At 46.6% G+C, this 19681-nt stretch overlaps 2 protein-coding genes across 2 annotated transcripts; both read left to right on the forward strand.

The window, feature by feature from the left end:
* Positions 1-224: 224 nt before the first annotated feature.
* Positions 225-15460, forward strand: LOC120688845 (katanin p80 WD40 repeat-containing subunit B1 homolog KTN80.4-like). The gene is made up of 8 exons (XM_039971207.1): positions 225-255; positions 497-627; positions 728-845; positions 952-1178; positions 1348-1450; positions 1659-1729; positions 14894-15139; positions 15233-15460. The coding sequence occupies exons 1-7, from the start codon at positions 225-227 to the stop codon at positions 15011-15013; spliced, it is 801 nt and encodes a 266-aa protein (XP_039827141.1). The 3' UTR covers positions 15014-15139; positions 15233-15460.
* On the forward strand, positions 15457-18937 carry LOC120691506 (katanin p80 WD40 repeat-containing subunit B1 homolog KTN80.4-like). The gene is made up of 4 exons (XM_039974582.1): positions 15457-15588; positions 18200-18316; positions 18397-18465; positions 18554-18937. The coding sequence occupies exons 1-4, from the start codon at positions 15503-15505 to the stop codon at positions 18630-18632; spliced, it is 351 nt and encodes a 116-aa protein (XP_039830516.1). The 5' UTR covers positions 15457-15502; the 3' UTR covers positions 18633-18937.
* Positions 18938-19681: the final 744 nt, after the last annotated feature.

The following is a 19681-nucleotide window of genomic DNA, read 5'->3' on the forward strand; positions in this document are numbered from 1 at the left end:
GATCAATTCAGAATGTTCAAATACTTGTTATTTCTTTCCATCAAGAACTCAGGTTGTTGGTGCTTGCATAGAATGGTTCAGCTACTGAAATAAAATCGTGGCGCCACTAAAATAATTCATGTTCGTTGAGAATGTTGGTGCTAGCATAGCATGGACAGTGCTGCTAGCCTGCTACTGGTATAAACTTAGTGTTACCCTGGTGTCATTTGATGTTGAGAACGTCAATGGTGACCAGCCATGCTGATAATATGATGAGTAATTAAGTATTCTGATCTGGATTTTCTGTCATTATTTTTCTTGTAGAATTTGTGTATTTAGATCCTTGAAAAAGTGAATTATGAAATAAAATTTAAAGATGTTGTGGTGCAACTGTGATAATCCAAAACATTCTATTGTATCTTTGAATATATCCGAAGAAAGTAAATTCCGAAATACAACTTTAAATGTTTTGTGGTAGTATCAATCGTATATATCTTGTTTCCTTGACAATGATCAGAGAAGTTTTTTGCGCATTCTTCCAATGTCAATTGTGCCAAGTTTGGGAGGCGGACATCAAGGATCCTCATCACTGGTGGGGAGGATTTGAAGGTCAATCTTTGGGCTGTAGGGAAACCCAGTGCCCTCCTGGTAATTTCCTATAGAATATTCTGCCGGTTCATGTGTATTGTCATTCTCACTTTTTTGGTAATCAACTATCTAATTCAACTGATGTCATTGTACATTACAGAGCCTATCGGGCCTTACAAGTCCAGTTGAGTCAGTGAGCTTTGACTCTTCTGAAGTTACCATAGGTGCTGGTTCTGCAAGTGGAACAATAAAAATATGGGATGTTGAGGAGGCGAAAGGTATGAACAGTATTGATGTTTCGGTACATTTTGCATTGAATACATAAACTGCAATTGTGTTATGCAATTGTCTCTGTTTATCTTGACTATATTGCACAATGCGCAGTTGTCCGAACTTTTACTGGGCACAGATCAAATTGTGCATTGCTTGATTTCCATCCTTTTGGAGAATTCTTGGCCTCTGGATCTTCAGATACAAACATGAAAATATGGGATATTCGAAAGAAGAGATGCATTCACACATACAAAGGCCATACCCGGCGAATTGATGTACTTAAATTTACTCCTGATGGTCGATGGATTGTTTCTGGAGGGGCTGATAACTCAGTGAAGGTAAAATTGCGAGCATGTACAATAATTTTAATGCAAAAGTTTCTAAAATTGTAGGACCAAAAATTCAAGGTGTGCTCGCAACCTGGCTGTTATCAACAAGATGGACAATCTCATACTATTATAGCTAATATTCCTGATCACTGAAACTGTGTTTAAAATATCTTGCTAGATCTGGGATTTGACGGCTGGGAAACTCTTGAAAGACTTCAGTCTTCATGAAGGTCCAGTCAACTGCTTAGATTTTCACCCCCACGAGTTCTTATTGGCTACAGGTTAGATAACAGGTCCTATTTTATGAAGATTGTACATACTCACACTATGGTGGCTTTTTCCTAGGATCACAATTTCTCCTTATTTTTTTTCTAATATAAACTTTTTACTTTTTTATTGTGGCATATTACTCTCTCGTGCTTTTTATCTGTACTTCATCTGGAGATTCAAGTGACATATTCCATGCTGTTCTTTTCAAAACTTTTGCAGGTTCAGTGGATAAGACTCTTAAATTTTGGGACCTTGAGACTTTTGAGTTGATTGGTTCTTCTGGACCTGAGGTACCATATCTATATATAATGACTCAGAAAGTGATTTTTTCTCATTTCCCAAATTCAAGCTATCCTATTTTCAAATTGTGAATCAGCATAGCTGTTGAACCCAAGGTTATATAGTCATCTGGAAAAGCTATCTGCCTAATCAGTTCAAAAAAGCTATCTGCCTAGCTCTGGGAAGGCTGCAATTTTAAAAGTTGTATTTAAGCAGGTGATTTGATCATGTGCTTGGATTAAATGAAATGTATTTGAACTAAGATCTACCATTATCAATTTTTAAACTACTATGATCTTACAAGGATTCAAGAAAAACACATAAAGTTAGCCTCTAGCAACAGTTCTTTTGTATGTCTGGGGTCATGAAATTGTACCAATACTGCAGCATGCCAGACCAAAGATTGCACCATACGAAAAATAGTTATTATTAAGCTTATGTAATGTAAATATGTAATAATTTGTTTATGAAACAACTATCTAAAATTTGATGTTTCCTAAAATAAGTATATTTGTATGTACTTTTTGAATCTTCTGTAGATTGTCCGTAAGCCAAATTGGGGTACATAACCACACCTTTTGTATTTGAGTTTAATCGAAAGAAACTAATTTTTCTGTCCATTCTCTACCTTGTTTCTTTTCTTGGATATATTTTTCTCGAACACGCAGGAGAGCTGCGCATCAATATATTAAGAAGAAAAGGGGAAAAGATCCCCAAAATGTTACAGAAATGATGGGCCTGCAACTCACCCAAAAACCAGTTTTAAGAGACTCTTACAAAAAGAAAAAGATAGTCATGACCCGAAACACTAGACCAGAAGCCTCTAAGTGGCTGGAGCTGCTAGGGCGAGGAGATGAGATACTCCTCGAGCCCCGGCAAAAGACCATTGCTGCATTTCTTCTTTGATAATCCTGATGACACTGGACGAATTAGGGCTGATTCCTGTTAGTATTGATCTCCACCGGGCCAGTCCAACGACTGAGCCAACCTTGACTCGCGTCCTGATCGGGGACGCCCAGCCCAATAGACGGCTGGTGGGCCCCCGTCGCGCAGTGCCATATATAGAGGAGGTGGGGACTGCGGCACTGTACATGAGGTTGGTCGCCGCCACAGTGTTCCCACCGTCCTAAACCCTAACCCGATCTAGAGAGGGGGCTGCTGCTACGGCGGGAAGCCTACCGAAGCCACCGTCCTCGACACAGCGAGGACGTCACCGCCCCTGCGCCACGCTGCCAACGCCCGCGACTTCGAACCTCTCCGGCTCGTCCACGACTCCGTCGCCGGCGTTCTGGACATCGGCGTCGGGTTCGTATTCAACCATTGATGGTATGTTCTTCAAGAATCAGTGAGTAACCCGCCGATCTACTACCTAGTCGATCTAAAGAGTCTAATAATGGCATCAGAGCCGGTCTAGAGAGTAGATCGAATTGGGACAGAATGGATTCGGTCACGAATCGAAAGAGGGAGAAAGAAATTTCGATCTCGGATCGAAAGAGGAAAAGAATATAGCTCAAATCCTAACCCTAAGAGAAAGGACGAGAGGAGCAGGGACGCACCTGGCTCCATGCCGCCGCCGCCGCCGGCCAACGACGTGCGCAATAGAACTCCCGAGACGCCGGCTTGCCGGTGCTCCACCGCCTCCGTGCGGGAAAGAACGGGCCGACGCCGCGCACACCACTCAGCGTCCCTCTGAGCGCGCGCGCACGGGCTCCAAAGGGCACCACCGAGGTGCCGCTCGACGGCGCCGCGCGCGGCTCCGGCCGCACGCGTGCACCCGCGAGGGGTGCCACAGTGGTGCCACCGGCCATCTTCCTACGTCGCCTCCGTGCGGCGCTGAGAGAGAATAAAAAGGGGGAGGGCCGCGGCCACGTGCGGGCGGGGCCGCTCCTCACCGGCGCCGTCGAAAGGGGGGAGGGCCACGGCGATGCGGCGCCCCTCCGACCGCCATGGCCGCTGCCGCTCGGCGCTGCGAAAAGAAAGGAGGGGAAAAGAAGCATGTAAGGCAAGGGCTCAAGGTCCCGCGGCCATGGCGCGGCGGCCGGACCGGGCGGCGCGGGGGCCGGTGGCCGGCGGCGGCGCTGCCGGACACGAGAGGGAGAAACGGGAGTGAAGCAAATGGTCTAGGGTTTTCCAGGGAGAGGCAGCCGGCGCCGGGTTTTGACCCGGCGAAATCAACGGAGAGCCGTCAGATCCGATCCGACGGCCAGGATCAGCTGCGAGCGGCTAATGACGGAGCGGGCCAAATTCGGCCCAGGTGGGAGGGCTCTTTCCCGGCCCAGGCCCATGTTGAGGCCTGGGACGCGGGGGCGCTGTCCGCCAAAATGGGCCGCGGGCCGGTTTTGCTGCTGGGCCTCGGTTTTTCGGCTTACACAGTAAAATTTGTCAATTGTTTTACTCATTTTCAGAAGCATTTCCTATAAGTTTTGATTCTCTATTCAAATTTGAACCAACGGAATAATTTGTCTAAGAGAATGGTAAAGTTTTAAAGTGTTTTTGCTTCTGAATATGAGTATGTTTACATGTTTCCGCTGCAAAGTAAAAGTCTCATTCTCTATTTAAATTCGAACCAACGGGAAAATTTAAATAGAGGAATAGAAAGGTATTGATTTAAAGTTAAATTATGATATTGTTATTTTCTGACCAACGTTGATGATAACAATATTATAATTTCATTGTAATTTTAAGTTCAATGTTAATTCTTTGACATTTTTGCATCAATTTTCAGAGAATAGAGAAAAACAAAGAAAAACTTATGAAAGAAAGAAAAAGTTTTCCGTTGCAATAAAGAAAGATAAACTTAGATGAGTTTTTCCCTGTGGGAAAAGGAGCCTTTAAGTTTAAGGTTAAGAAAAGCTTCCGCTGTTATATGTTAAAGAAAGGATGTTTTGGCACCTTTTTGCCATTGTAAGTGTCAAGTTAAGCATTAGTTTGCTCTTAAAAAAAATGAAATTTAAAGTTTATTATGATGTTGTCATTTTCTGACCAAAGTTGATGATGACAATATTATAATTTTTATTCTACTCATGTGTTCTATTTCTGCCCAACGGTGATATAGAATTGAAAGTAAAGGAAAGTTGTATGTTTTATTTTTGACCAACGTTAAATTAAGACATAATTCTTCCCAAGTAGAGAGAATTAATAGACAAAAGTTGATTCCGATCGATGCTACAGATAAAGTTTTGATGTTACTCAGCTGTATAGTTGAGGTTAAGAAAGAAAAGTGCTTGTTCCATTCTGACTTTTAGTTGATATGGAAAAGAGATGCAACTGTTTTCGAAAAGTTTTTGGTTTCTCTCACTAAAGTTTTGCGAATATTTTAATTCGTTAAATTTTTTGATTAAATTGGAACCAACGGGAAGATTTAATCAGAAAAGAAAGTATATGTGCATATTTTAGTCAATGTGACTAAAATTTTATTACTATAAAGTGTTTTCCTTTGTCCTTCAATAGTAAAGGTAATGGTTGAAATGAGTTTGACGCATGTTCAATTTGACCAACGTAGAATTAAATGTGTTACCATTGCCTTTAAAGTTTTATACCGCATGTCAGAAAAGTTTTTGGCACTTGTACCATTCATATCCTGCATGGCAGGGGAAAGTTTTGTGATAACTCACGTGCTACTTGAGTATCACATAAAAGTAAAGAAGTCTGGGGGAGCTTTTAAAGTTATTCCAACAATTCCCATGCACTACTATAGTGGCATGTTGGATAATGACTTGAAAAGAATCGAAGGACAAAAGAAAGTTGTATGCTAACCAATATTGCAAGAATGACTTGCAAAAGTATAGCAAAATGAAGAACTTGGTGAGTTCTTGAAAGTGCAACAAATCAAGAACTCCGAGGAGCTCTTGAAAAGAAACGAGGAAATAGTACTCCCATTATTTTGTATGACTTGGTCATATGAATAAAGTTCTAGTAATGAAATGCTCCTCGTTCACAAGTGTTAAAAATAGTCTCGAAATTATGGCAGCAAAGTTTGTGCCATATTTTGAGGGGGAGAAAGATTAGAAAGACAAGAAAGATTAAAATTTAGAGAGAATTTCCCCGCAAAGTTAAATGCGATGCATTTTTAAAAGCAAAGATGATCTATTAAAGTGAATATGACCGACCGAAAAGGGAGTACAACGGTCATAATATTAATACCCCAACAATAAAGTAAGTGAAATTTCTGGAGTTTTCAGCTCGAAATAGGGAGAAAATATAGTTAAGCCTCAAATCAATCGAAAAAGAAAAGGTGATGCTTGAAGCACCTTACGAGGCTTGTAAAAACTGAACCGAGACTTGTAAAGAACAAACCCAAACAAAAGTTTGAAGATATTCCATCTTTGCAATAGATGGGATTATCTGGGGGAGTAAAGTATGTCAAGAACTAAGGCTTGAAGAGAAGTGGGACTGTATGTTCACTCTTATAATTCAAGCACTGAAATTGTCTCAACATATGTTTTCACGTTGTATGAATGTCATAAATTGAGTTGTCTCATTCATCGACGTGGCGAGAAGCAATGGAAGATATAATGAGACCTAAAAGTTCCAAATTTATTTTGGAACATCGAATAAGTTTCTAATGGAGCCAAGACAGTAGGCTATAATGGGTCTACAAGATTGAAACGTGACTCCGGAGGGAACATGAAAAGTTGCTAAGCACGACTTATGGCAAAAAGTTTTGTGCAAAGAAAAGAATAAGTTATAATGAGACATTTTATTCAGTCTCATAAAAGTATTCTTTTAGAATCATAATGCAATTAGTGGCATACTGCTTCTAAATTGCATCAGATGGATGTTAGAGCAATATCTACCGATGGAGATTTGCACAAGAAAGTATATACATGACATAACCAAATGGTTTTGTTGTGAAAAGAAAAGAATATTGCGATATCACTTGATGATATCAAATCATAGAATAGTAGTATAAGTTTTATGAGAACAAAGAAAAGTTGGGTTTTAAGTAAAGGTCAATGCAAAATGACAATTTGCAAATATGCAAAATTCAAAAGATGGGAAATCCTTTTCCTGAAAAGATTCAAAAAAGATTATTTTGACCTCTAGTTTTGATAAGAATAATCTCGGTAAAGAGTCATTCGCTCTAGAAAAGGAAATTCACCGGAATAAAAGAAAAAGGGGGTATCAGGACTATCGCAAAAAGCATATTAAGAAAAGAGTTCTAAAGATATATAGTATGCATGCGAGTAAGCCTACGCCTGTCCTATTGTCAAGGGTAATAGTTTTGGAATTTTCAGAATTCCAGGAACTGTTATATGATCGATCAAAAGAAAAAAGTTCCATGTGCTTCAGCTGTTGGAAGCAAAATTAGTGCTCAAAAGAATTTACCCTGACATAGTGCAAGTATCCGGGACATTTTGGCAGAAGTCCAGTCCAGCAATAGATCACTGGAATGGAGTTAAAGAATGTTTTGCAATTTTGCAAAATATTGTCAGCCTCATGCTAAGTAAGAAAGGAACATGTACTTTCAAAAGGGTGTGAGTAAAAGGAATTAAGTTTTGGCGAGATGTTTAGTGAAGCCCACAGTAGTAGCTAACACTCGAGCTTGGAGTTTTATTGTGAAAAAGCTCCAAAGCAAAATAGTTGTGATTCATGGGTTGTGTACCCAAAATTTGGCATTATATGAGGCTACATGACAGGCAAAATGGTTAAGAAAACCATTACCCGGAATTGATAATGGTAGACAACAGTAATATACTATTCGAATGTTTTCACTCTTATGGCAACATGTTAAGTGTGCTGCCAAACACATGGACAATGGCTTATATGTTGCAAAGGAGAAAATCCAGAATCATATGAAATCATGGAGCACCAAAGTATCAAACAAATGTTTGCGGATCCGCTTACCAAAAGGCCTACCGCCCAAGTCGACATGGGTTTTTTACGGGAGGCCTATGATTTCTGGATTACTAAAGGGCCCAAAGAAAGATTAAGGTCTTGTTTCAATACAGAAAGGTGCATTGTGGCTGTTAAGTCTGACGGTAACTAATAACCGTCATGATGAGGCACGCCCTACATACTGATCTGCAATGAGATGAGACCAATAGCAAAGCGACTAAAGAGAAAGTAAAGAATTAAGTTCAAATTGAGAAATTTTAAAGTACAAAGGTGAGATCAAGGGGGAGAATGTTAGTATTGATCTCCACCGGGCCAGTCCAACGACTGGGCCAATCTTGACTCGCGTCCTGATCGGGGACGCCCAGCCCAATAGACGGCTGGTGGGCCCCCGTCGCGCAGTGCCATATATAGAGGAGGTGGGGACTGCGGCACTGTACATGAGGTTGGTCGCCGCCACAGTGTTCCCACCGTCCTAAACCCTAACCCGATCTAGAGAGGGGGCTGCTGCTGCGGCGGGAAGCCTACCGAAGCCACCGTCCTCGACACAGCGAGGACGTCACCGCCCCTGCGCCACGCTGCCAACGCCCACGACTTCGAACCTCTCCGGCTCGTCCACGACTCCGTCGCCGGCGTTCTGGACATCGGCGTCGGGTTCGTATTCAACCATTGATGGTATGTTCTTCAAGAATCAGTGAGTAACCCGCCGATCTACTACCTAGTCGATCTAAAGAGTCTAACAATTCCATCAAAGACACAGCGATTACGGTGATTCCATAAGGACCAGGAGCCAAGAATGATGATGGAGTTCACCCCTTTTTGCACTTGACCTGAAACTCTGTTGCTTGTAGACGCCCACCAATCCTCGAAAATTCTTTCCCCAGCTTGTGGTGCGAGTGACTGCAAGCCAAGGTCATGCAGCACCGCAAACCAAACTTGCCGACTGAAAACACATGAGATCAGCAGGTGGTCAATTGTTTCATCTGCTTGATCACAAAGTGGGCAAGCTGCTGGATGACGAAGTCCTTTCCTTGCAAGTCTGTCAGCTGTCCAGCATTTCTTATGTGCCACTGTCCACGTGAAGAATTTGCACTTACCCGGGGCCCAGCTTTGCCAAATTCTCTCCCAGGGACTAAAATGGATGGCCCCAGTAAAAAGTGCCTCATAAGCTGACTTTGTAGAGTAGGAACCCGAGGTGGAGAATTGCCAAATGTGTGTGTCTTCTACAGCTGGCTGCAACTCAAAATTCTCAAGAAGATCCCAGAGTTGCAGATACTCAATTATGACATCCACGGTGAGAGCACCTTTTAGGTCTGAAATCCACCTCCTGTTGTTAAGGGCATCAGCAACTGTCCTTCCCTTTCCTCTGGCAGTTACAATTCTGAACAAGTTTGGTAGAGTATGTTTCAAACTCTGACCATCCAACCATCTGTCAGTCCAAAAGAGGGTGTTGGTTCCATTCCCTACTACTGTAACCACTGCAGCAGCAAAGAAAGCTTTGACCTGGGGTTGAGCTTTGACAGGAAGAAAGGCCCATGCTTTTTCTAGTTCAGTCTTTTGTAACCAGAGCCATCTCATCCTCAGAGCCCAGCCTAAAAACTGAAAGTGGGAGATGCCCAGTCCTCCCAGGAAGCATGGTCTAGTGACCTTAGGCCAAGCAATTAGACAGTGACCCCCCCTCACATCTTTTCTTCCTCTCCAAATAAATCCCCTCCTTATCTTATCAATGGCTTTGAGAGCTTGAGGAGGCAGATCCAAGGCCAGCAACAAATAAATCAACATAGAGGTAAGAACAAATTGTACCAAGATGCATCGACCAGCTTTGGTTAGGAGTTCAGCTTTCCATCCTGGCAGCCTGTCAGCAATTTTATCAATGATTGGCTGAACCTGTGCTTTGCTTAACTTGAGGGGGGACAGAGGCACACCAAGATATTTGCAAGGAAACTCTGAGATTTGGCAAGGGAGATTGCTGTTCAGGATTGCAATGTCGTCCTCCAAGCATTGGATGGGATGAACACTACTTTTCTGGACATTTGTTTTAAGGCCAGAAGCTTCCCCAAAAAGCTGTAATATATCCAAGGTGATGTTAATATCACTTGAAGTAGGCCGTAAAAAGATGACCACATCATCCGCATAGAGAGAAATTCGGTGCTGCAAGGCTCTCCTGGCCAGTGGTTGGAGAAGTTCTTCCTCGGAGGCTTTCTTTATTAAATGACACAGAACATCCATGACCATAATAAACAACATAGGAGAAAGTGGGTCACCTTGCCTCAACCCACGCCGGTGTGCAATTCTTTCTCCAGGAGAGCCATTCAAAAGAATCTGGGTGGAGGAGGAAGCAAGTAGGCCACTAATAATATCACACCAAGCAGGTCCAAATCCCATTCTCTGCAATACCTCTAGAAGGAAGGGCCAAGATACTGAGTCAAAAGCCTTGGTGATATCTAATTTCAGGAGGATGCGTGGCTGTTTTTGCTGATGCAGAAATTTTGTGGTGTGCTGAACAAGCATGAAGTTGTCTAACATGAATCGACCCTTGATGAATGCACTTTGATTCTGTGTGATCATTTGGTCAAGTCGCCCAGCTAGCCTGTTAGCTAGCAATTTGGTGATGAGTTTGGCAAAAGAATGGACCAGACTAATAGGCCTGTAATCTTTGATATTAGTGGCAACATCTTTTTTTGGTAGGAGAGTGATATATGCAGAGTTTAGGACCTCAAAGTTGTTCATTTTTCTACTCCACATAGCAGAAACTGCAGCCATAACATCAATTTTAATTATTGGCCAGCACACCTTATAGAATTTTCCTGTGAAACCATCCGGGCCAGGGGCCTTGTTCGAAGGAAGAGAACCAATTGTTTTCCAGACCTCTTCTTCCGAGAAGGGGTTATCCAAATCAGCTAGATCAAAGCTAGGCACATTCAGTTCAGCAAGATTAACTGTGACCTCGCGATCAGAGCTGTCCCCTAGGAGTGATTTGTAGAAGCTGAAGATGTTTTGCTCTTTTTCCTCATGCTTTGTGAGCACCATACCCTCATCTGTCACAAGTTTACTTATAAAATTCTTCCTCTTTCTATGCCTAGCGAAGGAGTGAAAAAGGGCCGAATTGGTGTCTCCATCGCCAAGCCACGATATACGTGACCTGCTGCGGGCAATAGTGCGCTGCATGGAGGAGAGGGCCAAGGCATGAAGCTTGAGCTTATTCCGCAACCAAAGCTCCAAGTGTGATAGAGCTCGATGATCTTGTGCAATTTCCAATTGATGCAAAATTTCCCTAGCCAGCCCTAACTGGGTATTAACATGCCCAACTGTTTTATGACTCCAGCTTTGGAGAGTCTTAACTGTTGCCTTGAATTTCTTTGCAAGGGTGTCAAAAGGGCAGTTTGAGCCCTGGACTGAGGACCAAGCTGTCAAAACTGTTTCCTGAAATCCATCAAGAGTGGGCCAAAAGGATTCAAAGTGAAAGCGGGCTTTGGCAGGTTGCACATCATTAACACCCAATAGTAGTGGGCAGTGATCAGAGCCATCAGTAGCACTACTTTGCAGGAGGCAATTTGGGAAGAGATCTTCCCACTTAGGTGAGCAAAAAACCCTGTCAAGCTTGACAAGCGTGGGTGTGTTTTGCTGATTCGACCAGGTATACTTTCTGCCATTTAAAGTCATTTCTTTCAGTTCCAAATCATTGATTAGACGGCGGAATCTGCCCATCATTGCTGTGTTAATGTTTCCATTATTGTTGTCCTCCACATTAGTGATTAGATTGAAATCCCCAAGCACTGTCCAAGGACCACTACAAGCAGATCTGATCGTTCTTAATTCTTGCAGGAAAAGAACTTTACTGTCATCTCCTTGAGGCCCATACACGCATGTCAACCACCAGGGGTGAAGGGCGCAAGGAGAAAACTGCAAGGAGACACTATGGTTGTCCACCCGGCTAGCAGTTGCCGGGCCAAGACTGTGCCGCCATGCCACCAGAATTCCTCCACTAGCCCCAACAGCCGACAGTTCAATCCAGTGAGTGAAGTCAGAACCCAACATAGAAAGGATGACACTGCTAGAAATGCCTGACATTTTTGTCTCCTGTAAACAAACAATATCGGCCTTGACAGAGGTAACCAGAGTGTGCACAGTGTCTTGACGAGCTCTTGAATTGAGACCACGCACGTTCCAGCATAGAATGGTAGATGGATTCATTTTGACACAATAAGGGGAGGCGACCAACACAAGCGATCCTCAATTATCAGGCACATCCTCATCAGGAGTTGCCCACCCAAAAAGGGCTGCCATGGCTTGAACATGTGTGTGTAACAGTGAACTCGAGGATGTGAATAACTTGCCATATTTATCTAGGCTTTGCTGATCAATGCCTTCAGTCTCGCCAATGATGTTCAGCGCTCGCATTACTTTCCTTTTGGATCTTGAGGGAGCACTCCGGCCCGGGGTATCGGGCGCAACGCCGGCCAGCCGCCGACTCCGGCGCAGAGGAGCAGCAGGTGTACATGCCCGGGATCGCAGCCGAACGGCCCGAGGGGTGGGGAGGATTCTTGTCGTCTTCTTCGACATCATGTCCATGAATCGCCCCTGGCGATCGGAGGGTGAGGCGTCGCGCTCGAATGGGGGGAGGGCGCAATAGGCCGTGATGCATCAAGGTCTTCAGGTAGTGGACACGGTTGTGGGCGCCGCCGGGAGTAAGTAATGATCGGCCGGACCTGTGATTGTGGCACAGGATCCGAGGGCCGAACTGCCTCAAAGGTAGGCGACCAAGCACTGATCTCCACAGCGACGGGAGGGATAGTGGCGATACATGTCTCGAGAGGGTCAGCCTCAGCCACAGCCAGTGAGTCACCTGCGGCGGTGGGCATAGCGTCCAGGGGAGCTTTTTCAGAGCTAACGGCGGGAGGGCAGGTCGCGTCGGCGATGACGGGGATGCAGGCATCAGCTGGCAGGTCGTCGTCCTGGCCCGCCACGAGTAGCCCACCTAGCCCGGCAACAGCCAGCGTAGGAAAATCTGGCACCTGGTCCTCCACTTCAGTCCCAGTCGGCCCAATAACTGAAGGAGATGGGCCGGGCGGCACCACGGACGCAAACACCTCCACAGGCCCCGCACCAGACGCTTGGGATGCTGGGCTGGACATCAAACATGACTTCAATGCTTGTGGCGACGCCTCGGGTGAAGGCTGCGCGTGCCCCTCGGGAACCATCGACCCAGCAGCCACGCAGGACACGGGAGCCGGGGAGGTCACCAGAGCCGCGTCGTCGTGCCGGCCCTCCGCATCCGCGACTTCAATGCCAGGGATCCTCGGCGGTGAGTTGATCGACGCGAGCCCCTCGGGAACCATCGACCCAACAGCCATGCAGGGCACGGGAGCCGGGGAGGTCACCAGAGCCGCGTCGTCGTGCCGGCCCTCCGCATCCGCGACTTCAATGCCAGGGATCCTCGGCGGTGAGTTGATCGACGCGAGCCCCTCGGGAACCATCGACCCAGCAGCCATGCGGGGCACGGGAGCCGGGGAGGTCATCAGAGCCGCGTCGTCGCGCCAGTCTCCCAAATCGTGGGGGATGTCACCGGGGTTGGTCCCAGCCGAGCATGAACCGGCACCGGGCCCGAGTTCGTCGGCGGCGAGCTGAGTGACCGGCGCGCCGAGGACCACAGAGAAGGAGAAGGGCGCCGTCTTCGATGACCATGACGGTTGTCATCACCCGGAGATGGAGGGGGTGGGTTCCCAGGGATCAGCGGCAGATCATATGGCGAAACAGAGATCACGATGGGATAGCACAGAGTTCGCTTCACCGCAGCAGAAGACCCAAACACCGGCGAGGGCTCAACGATCTCCAAAACTATCTCCGGAGGGATCAGGCTAGGGTCGGAGCACCACGCCGCCACTCTGAAGACGTCACGGCGATCCGTCGTGCTGGGATGGAGCGCACAGATCCAGCAGTAGTCGCTCAGGAGCAGCTGGGCGGTAGCTGGTTCCCAAGCATGAGCCGGGATGCCCACCAAGTCGACCTCCACGGCGACAGGGTGCCGGCCGAGGAGTGGATGAAGCGAGACCACCGCATAACGTGAAGCCGAAGATTTGGGGTGACGATCGCTCTTCCGCCATTGAAGACCCGCTCCATCAGCTCCAAGCTCGGCAAGATCAACAAAAATCTCGCTGGACCAAAAGGTTGAAGAACCAGCAAGGATTCGTCGATCTCAAACCGGTGGGCGATGAAGTTGACGACTGAATCAGTAGCACCATCGATCACGGACACCACCAATGCCCGAGCGAGAACGTCCTCACATTGTGAAATGCTGTCCGAACGATCCAGAACACGCCGGGGCAGAGGAGGAGCAGCATCACCGACCAGGGGAGGCTCCTGCCCAGGAGAGCGCGGCGCGTCGCAGCCTGAGCCGCCACGCGACGCCTCGCCCCCAGAGTCTTCCCGCGTCGTGCCGTCGCCGTCCATACAAGCACCGCCATCGCTGGGAGCAGACGAGTCCCGGCCAGTCCTCTGACTGCGCCCAGACCGCCTGCGCCATCGACGCTTCCTGCTGCGTCCTTCCCCGGAAGCGCCAGCCCCAGCCGTCATTGTTGCAGGTGAACCGGCTGCCGGGGCTGTCGAGGTGATAGGCCGCCAAACCAGTCTTGGCGAGTGGGGTGGGGCAGTCCGCGGAGGGGAGAACCGACGGGGGCAGGAGTAGGACTGGTGCCCCAAGGCACGGCAAAGGAAGCAGCGAGGCTTGCCACAGCATGCCGCCGCCCGGTGACTGGGGGAGAAACAGTTGAAGCAGCGACCCCGAAGGTCCACCGGAACAGGCCGCCGAGGGAGAGGCCGGAGCTCCAGACGACAGCGGTCACGACGAGTCCGGCGACTCTCCACGGTCACCCAGCCGCCCTTGTTGGGGCGACGCACCTCCTTCGGGCACGAATGACACACTTCCGCCTTGCTCGAACGACCCTTCGTCCTCAACCCGATGTGCGGGGAGTTTCGAGTAGCAGGCGGAGAGCCCTGACGCGGCGCAACAGCAGCTTGCGAGGTCACCGCAGAAGGAGCATCCGCCAGGAGCAAGTCACGGAAGGAGGGATGGGGGGCGCAGCCGAAGGACTCACCGGAGGAGGGGGAATCAACGTTCCATCGCTGGGCCTTGGAGCGGCCAGCGGTGGTGGCGTGGGTGGCCGCCGGGCTTGGAGTGAACGCCGGCGTGGGGCTGGAGGAGTGGAGGGTGGGGGGAGGGACGGTGGGAGGAAGGGGGGTGGGTGGGTTGCGAGCCATTCGGTTCGCTGTAGGTTGTAGCAAAATGCTCTTTGAGCCGGTATGGTTTCTTGGATATAATTAACCTTTTCCTGCTTATGCAGAACAGCCGAGAATACTTTGAGCTGGTATGGTTTCTGATCATCAATTTCTTCATACCATCATATATCTGGAGTTTGCGTGTGGAATTGGATGAGAGTGCTTGTTGGAAACTAAGCACATGATCTGTAATCAGATAATCAATTGCTTAATGGCAGCTGTCCTCAATTTTTCAGGCTAATGTAGTTCGTTCTATGAAATTCAACAGTGATGGTAAAACACTTTTTAGCGCATTACATGAAAGCTTAAAGGTAGATGCCCTACTGATTTATAACGCCATCATTTCATTCTTAAGGAAATAATAGTGGAACTAAGGTCATTACATATTATCACTTTGCTTATAGGTTCTTTCCTGGGAACCCATCATATGTCATGATGTGGTTGATGTAGGCTGGTCCACATTAGCAGATCTAACTGTTGATGAAGGAAAGCTTCTTGGTTGCTCATATAACCAAAATTGTGTTGGTGTGTGGGTTGTGGATTTGATGGTATGAAGTATTATGAACAGTTTACTATGTTAGCAGTTGAGTTGTTTCTTCCTGACATGGTACTTAATAAATTTTCAGACATGTTCTCTACTCTTGTAGGTCACTGCTGATACAATTGGTGCTCTAATGGAGAATAGTAACTGTATCACTTTAGATATTTGCGCTTCTCTCTTACGTCTTTCCTCCAGTCTTCTTGAAAGCAAATATGACAGGTGATTTCTCATATTTCCTCTTAATTTATGCAATATTAGAATTGTGGGATTATTTAGATTTGACCTTGCTATTGTACATTTTTTTTATTATTTGAGTTCAAACTGACTATATGCTTTGCGGGGAGAGTTGGACCTTGTGATGTAAGGACAATCTGGCTATAAACCTGTTAAGGGTATAATGGTAATATCCTAGTATATAGGGTTTGGGGGTCTCCTCTTGTACTATATATGTTGCTCTTCCCTCTTCAATTCGTAACATGGTATCAGGGCTACGGTTGTTCTAGATCCAGCCCACCAGCCTCGATTCAACGCTGTGCTGCCCCTGGGAGCATCGATCTTGCTCCTGGGGGCAGCATCTCCATCAAGCCCCAAACCCATTTTCCTTCCCAGTTGAGTCCCAGCAGCAGTAGAGAGCAGCGTACCCGTCGTCGCCTTCATCTTCGCGCAGATCCGCCCATTGCGGTCGTCCTCCGCCGTCGTCGCGCGCTGTCGTGCGCCGCCGCCGCCTGTCTGGCAGCCGTCGCGGCTCTCCTCTGCCCGCCATCGCGTCCGCCGTCGCGGACCCGGCCGCCCCGCCGCCCATCGCGGCCGTCCTCATCCTCGATCGCGCTAGATCTGCGGCGGGAGCGGCCCGCCACAGCCCGTCCGCATCCGTCGCCACCGGCTCGTCCTCCTCTTCACTGCCCGTCCCCACCGGCTCGTCCTTGCGCGGCCGCGGTCCTCCATCCGCGTGACCGTCCGCCCGTCGCGGACGCTGCTGCGGGCCCTCATCCACGCCCGTCGTGCGGAGCCCGTCCGCCGCGCCTGTCGCACGGCTGTCGTCCGCTCCGCCCGTCACCGTCATCCGGCCGTCGCGGATCCGGCCGATTCGTGCCGCCTCGACCCGCAGGCCCCGTCGCGGCTCCCTTCCTCGCTGCCCGGACGGCTTGTCCTCACAGACGGCGCGGCCCGTCGCCGCCGCCGTCTGCTCGTCCCTCCGTCTGCCCATCACAGCGCCCGCGCGGCCAAGTGCTCTGTTTTGTGGGTGCTCTGTTTTGCCAAGTGCCTCAGTCCTCGGTTCTGTGCTGCTGCTCTGTTCTGCAGGATTATCATTCATGCTACAGTTCTACTTCATATTGTTACTGCCTTTTGTGCTGCTCTGCTATCCATCAGCTGCTGCTCTGTCCACGTTGCTGTTTGCATCCATCATCAGTCCATTGCTGCTCTATTTTGCTCGTTGCTTGCTGCTGCCTGCTAGTATCTACTATATTGTGTCATTTTTTCCCCATCCGTTCCATATCATCTGCTAGTAGCTTTGCTTGCTGCTTAAATTATTTTGCCATTTCATATCCTAGCTGCATGCTTCTGCTAGCATCCCAGTCACTATCAATCCAAGTCCAATTACACATCTCCAGTTCGTCAATGCCGTGCGTGTCCACCATTTCCTTGTCAAATCAGCTCATATCTTATTTTTATTTCGGTTAGCTAAGTCCCGTCGATTTAGCTAATTACATCATCGTTGTTGATGCGACCTTTGCCCTCTTGGTCCCTTTCGGAGCCGTTTTGCTCCACATCTTGATCAATGGCTGTCTATTTGTCGTCATCACCTTGTCATCTCCCTGCTTGCTGTCTTGCAGCAGTGATCTCTCATTCCTCTCTTTGGCTGGTTTGACACATCTCACTATTATTGTCAAGTTCAAAATCTCCAAAGCAAGGTTCATGTTGAAGAGTCGACGTACTGGTTTGTGAAGACTCGGGTTATTTGCTGAAGTACGGTTGTGAAGGCAATACCCTCTTGTGGAGGAGATCATCTACATCGACATGTCAAGAGTTGCACGCTTTGATGACATCTTTGATTTGGGACTTTGGATGTATCTTCTTTTTTGTTTGAGTCTAGTGCTTAGTATCAACTCTCCAAATGCAACGTCATTGCATTCACGTTGCATTTGAGAGGGGGTGTTAAGGGTATAATGGTAATATCCTAGTATCTAGGGTTTGGGGGTCTCCTCTTGTACTATAGGTTGCCCTTTTGGGCCTCTATCAATACACACACAGTTCAGTTCTCTACTGCTCTTCCCTCTTCCATTCGTAACAAAACCATCCCCCTTCGGCCCTTCCTGAATAAAACGGTTGGAACTCTTAATGCACTGATATGACATAGTGTTCATGGTTCAGACTTTAGTCAATTGTATTCTTGGCTATGACCACTTGTATAGAGTTCTGCATCACTAGAATAAAATATTTTGCGCGATTGTGTTTTTGTTTTTCATTTCACATGAGTTATGGCCCCCACGGTTCCATGCATTAGACTTATCGGTCGCAACTGAACAGTTTAGCTATTATGTAAGGGTCCAAACCTATACCTGTTCTCAGAAAGAAAAGGCCCAATGCTAAACCAGCCATTGGCTTCCTTCACTGATGGTAGCACCAATAATATCATTTATTGGTGCATACAATGGATTGTGCAATCTTTAGCTGCTATTTATACAGTTTTAAGTTTGTTTTTCCACAGTTTGTATATGGTGCTAGCAGTATGGAAAATGACTGCCAATATAAATTGCAACAGTAACTGTTTTGTTAGAAAAGTGAAAGCCCATGATTAACCTATGTGCTTTGACATTCTCTGATGCAGGCATCTGAGCGTTGCCTTGGGGATGATTCTCAACCTTGTTAAGAGCTTTGGTGCAACTATTTCTTTAGCTTTGTCGGCTGCGCCGCCTGTTGGTGTGGACCTTGAGGCTGAGCAGAGGTATTTCCTCTTTTCATGGATCCTGCTTCTTGTCCCATATGCATAAAATAGATTTGCTTCACTAGCAAATATCTTGCCAGGTTGGAGCGGTGCAGTCTATGTTTCCAAGAGCTGAAGAAGGCGAGCACCAGCCTCAAGTCGCTGACAAGGTAAACTTCAATGGCACTGAGTATCCCATGGAACCTTAAAACAGCATTTAGTTTGAGTCGACTGAAATATATGGACATCCCTTTGCAGACGGCAAGGTGAGGTTGGGAGATCAGCGCAGGAGCTCGCCCTTTTTCTTCAGGATATCTTGCAACTGTCAAGAGTGTAAACAGTGACCAAACTGCAACTCAAAATTCCAACCCCCTACCTTTTTTTTTCTTTCCCTTTGGTCGTATATAACTCATAACAGATATATAGGCACATAGGATGAACAACTATGACAGACGAAATATATAGAAATTACACAAAGGTGTAGGAAATCAAAGGTGTCACAGTTACTTATAGCAGAGTGAATTTCCTTTCTGGGGGAAAGGAGGATAATGGCAGAGTGAAGCTTCCCAGTTTTATCCTTTTCCCCTCCTTTTGTACAATATATGGAGAATTCATAGGTATATTTGTACATTTTTTTTTCAATTTGCACATTGGCAGTTTGCTGATGTTTCTCGTCCCATGTTGTTTTGTTGGTTAGAGCAACTGCGTGCTCTAATATCTACTCTATGATCCATACGTGTGCAGTTAGGCATAGAGGCATACAGATTTCGTTCCAGTGATTGTTGTACCGTAGAGAGGCTCCATAAACCTTCCGATGCTGTTTTTGGTTAGCAGCGTACAGAAATAATTTGTATAAAAATACGTGCGTAGTAATACCAATAAATTTATGCTGAAGATTATCCTTTTAATAGAAAACCACATTACTTGTTATCATTTTGTATGTACAAAGTAAAAGTGTTTCCTAGTCGTACACTCGTACAGAGCAGCTGGGCCGTGGGCTGTGGTGGACCTAATACCAACCATCCATATATATGGACCATGGACCGTAGCCCGTAAGCGACAGCTCGTGCGCGGGTTGATGCATTTTTTTCATTTTTATATTTAAAAAAATAAAATTTTAAAAATATATGTCGAATAGGAAAATTTTCAAAAATAGATACCTGTCGCCCTAATGGGCGACAGGGTGCCTGTCGCTCCTCCAGTGGACGACATGACCTAAATGTAAAAAAATTTTACATTTAGGTCCTGACGCCCAGGGCGCATTAAACAGTAAACTTGTAAAATCGATATAAAATCGTAGAAAAATCGGAAAAATACAAACTCAACTGTTCTGCATTCTATGAAACAAGATCTACAACTTTTGTTACACTGCATTCTATGAAACAA

The sequence above is a fragment of the Panicum virgatum genome, chromosome 9N (assembly GCF_016808335.1).
Source record: "Panicum virgatum strain AP13 chromosome 9N, P.virgatum_v5, whole genome shotgun sequence".
NCBI classification, from domain to species: domain Eukaryota; kingdom Viridiplantae; phylum Streptophyta; class Magnoliopsida; order Poales; family Poaceae; genus Panicum; species Panicum virgatum.